Source organism: Fulmarus glacialis, unplaced genomic scaffold, assembly GCF_000690835.1.
Source record: "Fulmarus glacialis isolate BGI_N327 unplaced genomic scaffold, ASM69083v1 scaffold12204, whole genome shotgun sequence".
Classification (NCBI taxonomy): domain Eukaryota; kingdom Metazoa; phylum Chordata; class Aves; order Procellariiformes; family Procellariidae; genus Fulmarus; species Fulmarus glacialis.
The window spans coordinates 18,859-28,480 of NW_009208734.1; the positions used below are offsets into that span (position 1 = coordinate 18,859).

General features: G+C 40.9%; 1 protein-coding gene across 1 annotated transcript in view; it reads left to right on the forward strand.

The window, feature by feature from the left end:
* Nucleotides 1–9,114, forward strand: part of LOC104075924 (cadherin-like and PC-esterase domain-containing protein 1) — a gene marked incomplete at its 3' end in the record, with an annotated part of 27,600 nt that extends 18,486 nt beyond the window's left edge. Inside the window, exons 6-8 of the mRNA XM_009576593.1 lie at nt 1,531–1,677; nt 7,530–7,731; nt 9,018–9,114. Of these exons, the coding sequence (XP_009574888.1) occupies nt 1,531–1,677; nt 7,530–7,731; nt 9,018–9,114 (446 nt within the window). The remainder of the gene's footprint in view (nt 1–1,530; nt 1,678–7,529; nt 7,732–9,017) is intronic.
* Between the last annotated feature and the right edge of the window lie 508 nt (nt 9,115–9,622).

Sequence of the window (9,622 nt, forward strand, 5' to 3'; positions counted from 1 at the left end):
CGGAGGACTGTCTCCCGTGGGAGGGACCCCATGCTGGAGCAGAGGAAGAGTGTGAGGAGTCTTCCCCGTGAGGAAGAAGGAGACGCAGAGACAACGTGTGATGAACTGACCCCAACCTCCATTCCCCGTCCCTCTGCGCCACTCGGGGAAGAGGTAGAGAATTCGGGAGTGAAGCTGAGCCTGGGAAGAAGGGAGGGGTGGGGGACGGTGTTTTTAAGATTTGTTTTTATTTCTCATTATCTTACTCTGATTTGATTGATAATAAACTAAACTAATTTCCCCAAGTCGAGTCTGTTCTGCCCGTGACAGTAATTAGTGAATGATCTCTCCCTGTCCTTATCTTGACCCACGAGCCTTTTGTTATATTTTCTCTCCCGTGTCCAGCTAAGGAGGGGAATGGTAGAGCAGCTTGGTGAGCACCTGGCGTCCAGCCAGGGTCGACCCACCACACTAAGTTAGTACTATCATCTGCCTTGTCTTTACTGAATGTCTTGCAACCCTTTCCTTAATTTATCCAGATGACCAAATTAGGCTACAGTAGGGAAATTGTTGGACTCAATATGAAGAAACATTGTCATAGCTCCTGCCATAGCTTTCAGGGGAGTTCAGTCCTAGGAGGAAGAAGCAGAACTTTGATCGAAGGTAGGTGAGGCAAGGACAGAAAGAGTATTAAAGGTTTCCCAGGACTGCCTTTTTCTGTTTCTCATCCAGTAGTTTATAAAACTCCAGAAATCAACTGCAGTGCATAACCGACATTCTTTTCCCTTTCCATACTGGAATCGTATGCTAAATTACCCATGTGGTTTGGGTGCTCTGGATTTCTGGATTACCCCAGCTACTCTCAAAGCCCTTCTGTCTTCAGTGTCAAATCCACCGCCTTGACAAATATATGGTTAACCTTTTTTCTATTCCTGGCCTTCGTGCAGTATCTTGAGAAATAATAATCTGTTCTTCAGTGTAACCATGTCTAAGATACCCATGGCCCTATACTCCTTTTTAAGCAAGTCTCAATGACTCCAATTTGAAGATGAATTTTTCTTTTACAGGAACACTTTCACTATTTGTTACAGACAACATTATAATAGGAATTTTTTTCTGAATTACACCTCATATTACCTAAGTATATATTAAAACCAGTTACCCGGTAATTATATTTTAAACAACATTGAATTCTTTCTATGAAGGAAGCTGCACAACTACTGAAAAGTAATTATAGTTACTGCTAACTTGATTTTAATTTAGATCTTATTGAAATCAACCTGATTTGTTGTGTAATCAAGGGAAAAATTTTCAGATTTTCTCATAACTATTTTTGTGCTGCAAAACCATTCTAAGAAATTTCTGCAAAAACCTACAGCAGTCTTAAAGTAATATCTACTTTCAAGAGTGAATTTATAGTAATTCATGTCTGGAGTATAACATAATTGCTTTATTCAAAATGCAGTTTTGCTATTCATTTCAGTGGCAGAATAAAATAACCTTTAAACAGCCCTTCTGACAAGACATTGCAATATTTTATCTGGAATGCAGGCAGAAGTGCAAAACTTGTGGAATGAAAACTTGGTTATTCTGGATACAGCAAAAAATTTCGGCTATGAAGTTGTTGACACCTTTGTCATCACCATGGGACGTTACAAAGAATTCCTGCAAGGGAAGTGTGGCTGCCATTTCCATGAGGTAATAGTTTATGCTTATATCATTCCCAGATATTTAAGAGAGATTTTAACTGTCAGGTGCTTAAAAACAAAAAGGTGTGCAATGAGGTTCGCACCCGTGACTCAAAGTTAGGCCTGAATAAAAACCGCGGAGATAGCAGTTTGTGTGGCGGCACTTGCCCCTGGCCGCTCAGAGTGCAACGCTGCCCGAGGACAGGGTGAACCGCTGTAGTGGCGATTTCTTGAAATAAAACCAAGCATGCTTTTCTGCAAAGGTAACCTGTATAAAAGGTTTTTGCACAGTTTCCAGGTTCTTATATTATTTGCTATGTGTTATATATCCCAACTGCTTCTGCATGAACTCCATCTTTTTGCCATGCCTCAGTCTCACGGGTTTTTTTCTTAAGCCTTCCTAACTGAGCAGGACAGCAGACTCCCATCAAACCACAGGTACATTTAAAATGGAGCTTAAAACTGAAAGACCAATCTTACTGCTGTATATCTATTTTCATATGTCTGAGAAAGACTTATCTGGGATAGTTATAGTGACTGACTATACAAACAGAAATCTCATGTCCACAGTTCTGTTTTCTTTTTTGTCTGAAATCTATAAAAATTCTGTCCTCTGTTTTATAACTACTGGACTGGTGAAACAGGGACATGGTAAAAATATATGAGTAGGGCAATTGAGAACATATTCTTCTGTTCATTCAAAGTTCTGGCAAGGAATCTTCAGAATATATTACAAATGACAGGAGTCCATGGATTAAATGAAAAACGAATAAGCAAACACATTATTATATCTAGGCATAAAATCAGTCCAGAGGCTGCCAAACCAGTGAAAGTAAAGAGTTTGAAAAACAAGATATTTAAAGTTTTTCTGGTTTCCTTTAAGATGTATTTTGAGTATGTGGTATGTCTTTTTATAGTGAGTGCTCTTCCCCATCAGCAAAGGAGGGATCTGTTTTAGTTTTGGATTTCTTGTACCTTATGTATAACAAATGAAGAAGTGCACCCCTGGTTTAGTGCAGGTGACCCTCCGTGAAAACAGAGAGTATAATTTTTGAATAGTCAAGCAAGCAGGTACCCTCTGCCATAAGGCTGATGACAGTAATTTTGCATATGACAGTTAAAGAAGTGTCACCAAGGCCACCAGACTATTCCTGTAGCTTCCAACCAAGTCCTTCCTCGTACCCATGACACCAACTTGTTGATATAAAAGGCCAGTTCCCAGGTTCCTGTTATGAGTGGTCAGTCTGCTGAGAATCTGAACACATCGTTCGTTGCCCTAATGAAGACCCATGAATATTACATTACTCCTTTTGGAAACCAGAAAAAGCTTTGGGGACTAAAGGAGACTCACATTTTTCCATATGCTTAGCTCCTGATTCCCATAAAAATATTTCTTCAGTGAAAACTGGAATCATGCACTCAGAGATCTAGATCTAAGGACAGACAAGCCTTCTGTACTGCTATAGAAAAAGTCATGTTTAGCACAGTAAGACATTGCCTGTGATGCTACAAGGATCTTCATTCTTATGAACTGAATCTGGGTTGTCTGTTTAACAAAAGACTAGGAAGCTACCTATTCCATTCCATTTATTCCATTAAAATCTGTTTAGGACCATAAAACTTGAACTGTCATATCTTTCAGGAAAATTGCATTTCCTCTGCATGATCAAAAGAGAGATGACAGGTGCAAGTTCTTTCACAGAATGAAATATAGAATGAGAAGAAATTGTTACCAAAAAGTTAAAACTGGAGGGAAAAAAGGATGCAACAAAAGATGTCTCTTTTAAACCAAGGGTTAATGAATTCATGGTGTTTCACAGTCAGCTGGGGGCTTTGAGCCAGTAAGAAGCTACTAGTTGGAAGAAATCTCAGGAGTTTGGTTACTGACTAGAGTAATGACACAAGCAATTTGATGTGTCATTTAGAAGACAAAACTCCACAAATTACTTCTTATGGAGAAAATCCTAGAAGTTTTTTTATTAGAGTTATCAAAAGTGCATAAATATTAAAAAAAACCTGTCACCCACACAGGTGAAATGCTAACATTTTTCCACCATGAATTTAGGAATTTGTTTTCTGTCAAAACAAATTACTTCAAGTAAGAGAGACCACGAAATGTTTTCTGAATCTCTCAAGAGAAAGATAAAACCCCCTTGCTTATTTTGCCAAGTCATGCCTATTTTTCTGTAAGCCTCACTCTTGGCCAAGCCTGTTCCCAGGACCTGGATGTGTGCAGGGTTAGTACAGAAGCTCTGTAGAGCTTCACAGGTACAAAGGTGGGCCGTGACACCAGGAATGAAGTGGAAGCACTAATTTTTGCTGTGAAGAAATGTCAGGAGAGCTGTGATATATTTTCCTTAAAGATCAAAAAAAAGCAAAGATCTAAAAATAAGGTTTTCTTCATCAGACACCCACAGTATACACTGGAAAACAAAATATACTGTGGCTAATTAAACCTAGGAGTAGTTTAAACAACAAACTGAAATTCAGTGGTGATGATAGTAAAATTCAAGCATAGGCTCCGGAGTGTCCTTGCGGTGTCTGCTGGCCAAGGACTAGCGTAGCAAGCCTAACTATTTTCTTGTAGCCAGTGGATTATATTTAATTCTCTCAGTCACAGCAGTCACCTTCACATAAAGCAGAATAAAAAAATTAATAACTATAAGGCTTTAATTTTTCTCCTTAAATATCACAGACAGAGATATAACGTCAGAGACAGTCTACCGGACAACAAATGTGTTCCCAAAAGAGTGGGGGGGGGCAAACAAAAGTGGGGGGGGGGGGCACCCAGCTGCCACTGGCTGGGGCTCTGTTCCAGTATGAGGCTCACTGGGACTGAGCACAGGTTTGGGAGCGTTACCAGACCCGTCTGACCTCACGTGCTGTGTGTCAACCTCACAGTTGGTTTCCACCTCAGGCTCCTCAGTAGCTCACGTGTTTTCAGCCCATTGCCGTGGCCTCCGTCCTGCTTTGGGACCAAACACAGCAGGCGTGGTTAGTTAACCAATCCTTTAATCTGCTCTGCTCAGTCTGTGAGAGAAGCATAACACAGCTCAGTCCAAATGGAGCTGGAAAAGAGGGAGTAAGTCACTGAGCAGATATTTATGTGATGGATAAATAGTCCCATGGAGTAAATGCCTCCCTCCATTTCACCCAGACGGCTATTTTGACCCTTTTTTGTCTAGAACCCAGATGTTGATGTCTTCATGGGTCATCGCTGATGCTCGCTGTTTGAGTGAAACGGAGCTTTTGAGTGAAAAGCAGAGCTTCAAAGTGAAATATTTCACATGCTTTGTATGGAACTGGGTGGAAAACAGCAGGGCGTGATCGGTCATCAGCATTTTTCATGTACTCCTCCATCATTTTGTACGAGCTCATGTGCAGATTTGGCCTTGCTTCCCTGCTAGAGGAATCTCAGCAGAGAGTATGTGTTTCTGGGGAGGATCAGGGGAGAATTTGGCTCATGGAGCTGTTGTTAACGAGGCTTGAGCAGCCATTGTGCCTGAAAGAGGCATAGATGTGCCCAGGAGAATCCATCAGCACCCAAAAACCAGACTTGACCCTTCAGGAAAGCAAAAAGAAAGTCCTTGAATGCTTTTGATACCTCGTTAGTTTTAACAGTTTTGTCATCAGTTTATTTCTGCATCCTGGCAAATGGAGTTTCATCAGGTGCTGAAGCAGTTTGCACTAGGAAAATGGCATTTTGCCTCCAAGGACAGAGCCAAGAACACTGTATAAAACCCCAGCACTTTTCATGTTTTATGAAACCAGATGAGATGGATTAAATCTACTGCTTTATACTTTCACTTTCTTTCTCTTAAAAAATGACCTCCTAAACCCCCAGAAGACGACACCCCTCTGTAAATGCCATCTGAGCTAACGCATGGCCGTGCGGGAATGGAGGGCTGGCCATTCTCTGCAGTCAGAAAACAAGAACTGAAATGCGTTCAGCAGTTCTCATTTCATTCTCACTAGCTGGCCAAATGGAAATTGTCCTGATAAATTATTTGAGTTCCCACCAACCCACTTCAGAGGGCCTCGGATCACCCTGATAGCATAGAAATCCGCAGCTCTGTAGACCCTGCAATCTTTGCTCAGATTGCCGAGGGATCTGGACTCACAAAGGTTTTATATCATTCTGGGACAAAAAATCTTGCATAACTCTGGCGCTTTCTGCCCAAACATACTTCTAGTTCTATGCACACATGCAAACCTGATTTTTTAATTACCTCATTCTTCACAAATGCTTATGGAGAAGTAGATTGGCCAGCAGTTATAAAGACCTTTATGGAACCTATTTTTTTATTCAGATTTATTTCCTAATGTAATGGCAATGAAATCATGGTCACAACATAAAAACTAGCAACCTTGGGATTTTGGTATCTTAATCAGTGGCTGGCTGCTGGATGAATATTAGATTGCATTCCTGGGAGATTATGCCTAACAGGAATGCAGTTTGGGTGATTGGTTCAAGGTGGCATCGTTTTGAAATAGTTGTAAGATCTAAGGCACTAATTTAGAAAAATGAACCTGCAGTAACTGCATGAAAACAAATAACAGCCCTTGGCTTAGCTGTATCAAATTGATCAGAGGATATATTCATTTTCTACATGGATAATTTCTGGTCTTTTTTTAGTTCAGCTCCCTCATAGCCTCTCTGCCCAGTCTTTCAAGTCTTTGCACAGTTATTCCTTCACTCATATTTAATTTTGTATGAGTTGTTTCATTAATTGTGAGCTTCACTACATATGAACATTGTTTCTGATTGTTCAGTGACAGTAAATATACATTATATTTTTAAAAAGCTAATATGCTCTGCATAAATATATGCATTAATAAATGAAGCCTGCTTTTTCAAGTGTCTGCTGTGACTGATATAGCAGGAAAATTGACGGGCATCAGAGCTATCAAGTCAGCATATATTTAGTCTTTTAAAAATAAGTTAACCACTTGGCCCTTCTCTGCTTTCTCTGGATTTGCCAACGCCTGGGTCGGGGTCCTCTGTCCTGCATCTGCAAGGTTCTGAAGTTTTGTCTCTCTTGAAGTTGCTTCATTATTCATCAGTGACTGTGTGTTCACTGAGACGAGACCTTTAGCATCTCACAGGGGACCACCCCCCCAAGTCATTAGGCTCCTGACAACCATACCTTTCACTTTCTCTATCGGTAGTCCCATGGGCATTTGTTTATTCCATACAAATTGAACATGTAATCCCAGAGCTTTATACATATTTGGGGGGCCAAGGAGGAGCATTCTTCTGCACTAAGTTACTGAACCACATTGTGGTTATGGTCAGTGTGATGCCCCAGGGAGAAGGATGTTAAATTGCACCGTAACTCCTTTCTTGGAGAAACATGACACATGAGTGTTTTCATCTCAACATAGAGCTGGGCCAGGTTTGCATCAAGACCTGAGAGTGAGACAGTCTCGCAGGGCTCACAGCTGAGACACAGCATATGTTCCTCAAGTGCTTGGGATCAGAGCAGGATTTAAACCTTCCTGCAAGTCAGGGCTGTCCTGAGTTTATTTTTTCCCATGGTAAATACACAGACAAGCTGTTAAGTATGAATTTTGTTGTTCAGATAAATTGTCCCTAATGAAGAGAACAGAGTCTAATATACAAAGGCATTACAGAATCAACCAACTGAGTATAATTGGCCTATACATTTAGATTTCAAGGCTTTCTTGCACTTTAATGAGTATGTAACATAACAAGTTGGCCCACTAAAATACTGTTTGTGAGCAACTTGCAGCTCAAGGTAAGAGTATCAGGACCTGCTTTGTGGACAACTGTCTCAGCATTTCTGTATACACAGCTGTGTATCTTTCTAGGTGCACTCACATATGTCACTTCTTTTGCAGGTGGTGAAATCCAATCCCTCTGAAGAAAGTTCGCACATAACAATGACGTTATCAAGGCATTATACACTGGGGAAATATTTCGGCAGTCAAAGCAAGCCATCACAACTGCAGGACTATGCAACAAATTCCCAGTCCCCATATCATGTCCGAGGTCCAATAAATCAAGTTTATTCTGAAATCCTTCTCAGCAGGCTCTGTGCAAGTAAGAGGGAGCTTGTCAGCACATAGCCTCTGTTGGCTATAACACTGGGACTAGAGACATGCCACTACCTGAGTGACAATTGAAGGACCATGGTGAATTTATGACATGCTTCCTTGGTTGGCTGCACACACACCAACAGAGTTTGGGACATGTGGCATTTTTCCTAAAACTTTATGAAACCAAGATATGCCCTGGCAACTCTGCGGTGTCAAAATGGAAGATGGAGGGTTGCAAAGGAGAGAAGAGGGGAAGTTACTTGAACTGTTGCCAAAGGCTAGAACAGCTGTAGCTCAAGCAACTGTGTATTAATGATAGGAAAGAGAGAGAAATATATACACTTGAATTATTTGGAAGGACTGCTTTAGCTCTTCAGCACTATCTAGTTTTCTATTTATAGAGACACTGTAATATTTGAATGTATTTAGAAACTGGCTACATTCCATGTTAAAGAGTTTTATTTTATGTGGATGGGTTCCCCTTCAATATCAAACCTTTTCTATTTAGACACTTGGTTTATACAATTTGAAAATGTCTATTAGCATTTTACTGATGATGCCAAGTTTTGAACTCTAAAGTTTTTAGTGAAAACACACTGCTCCTTTGTATCTTAGATGGAACAGATGTCTACTCTATTTTTTGCATGTTCTAAAGCTAATACAGAGATAGATTACTTAGACTTGAGACTGATTATAACTGTCTCAATGTAACATGTAAACATAGTGAATATGTTAACATAAACTTATTTATGGTCCCAGTGTAGGAGAGTGGCCATGTGCAGGAAGACTGCTTAGATATGTGTTTCAGTGTCTACCTTGGCCTGTAAGCCAAGCAAGTATTCTCCCTGCATGGAAGTGTCATTTCTTTTATGATTTTTTATAAAATACTTGCCTATGTGTGAAGCCAGTACCACAAACTGAAGAAAAATCCCTTTTGCCAGCACACATAAGAACTTCGGGATCTGGTTTTTAATCTGTCATGAGGAGCATGTAATGTGATGGGAGCAGAATATATTGCCTGCATCTCATGCTTGGCAGCGACAAGACCTTCTCTGAACGCCAGTTCCATGCTGTAGCCCAGCTACATCACCGGTTTGCAGACCTGCTCTGGGTGAAACCCCAGGGAGAGGCTTTACCACCGCAGGGGGGAACTGTCTGCTGATCCCCTGCCACAGCGTTGGCAGCACACTCATTCGCAGTTGTGGTGCCCTGATGGGAAACCAAGCATGGTCCAGGCTTAGCAGCTGGGTGATGGGTTAATGGCACCCCATAAGACTGCTCTCCCTACAGATTATCCAGTTATGGATTTTTGTGAATCCAGTCATGGAGCAGGCAATCAAGCCATTACTCTCTCCCACCATGCACTAGAGAAGGGAGTCAGAACCAGGTAAGTACGAGTCTAACAAAAGATCTGCCGAGCTCTGTTGTATGCTTCCTGCTTCACAATTTTACTGCTTCTACTGCCTTTGGGAAAGGAAGCCGCAAGCAATGTTAGGGAATAAACAAATTACAGCACAGAACTAATCACCATCTTATTGGCCTTAGTAGCACACAGAGGGGCTGCCCAATGTAGAAGTAGGGCTAGAAGTTCATGACACTGCATTTAGGATTTGCCAAAGATCCTTAAACTCAACACAGTCTGTATCCCCAACTAAAGTATTGTGAATTCTTGCTCCTTCAGGTAAGATATGTAGAGATACGATGGGAAATTGTCATGCAATATGGAGCTTGTCTTCCCTAGATGATAGGAGGATCCTCAAAAAGAGGATCTGGCGTATCTAATTCAGCAGACCTTCCACTATATTGACAAAGCTCCTAATTTAGACAATGACATTACATTTAGTGAGACAGTGTGATTGTCTCTGTTTCTGTATAATATGCTGCTGCTGTGCTTA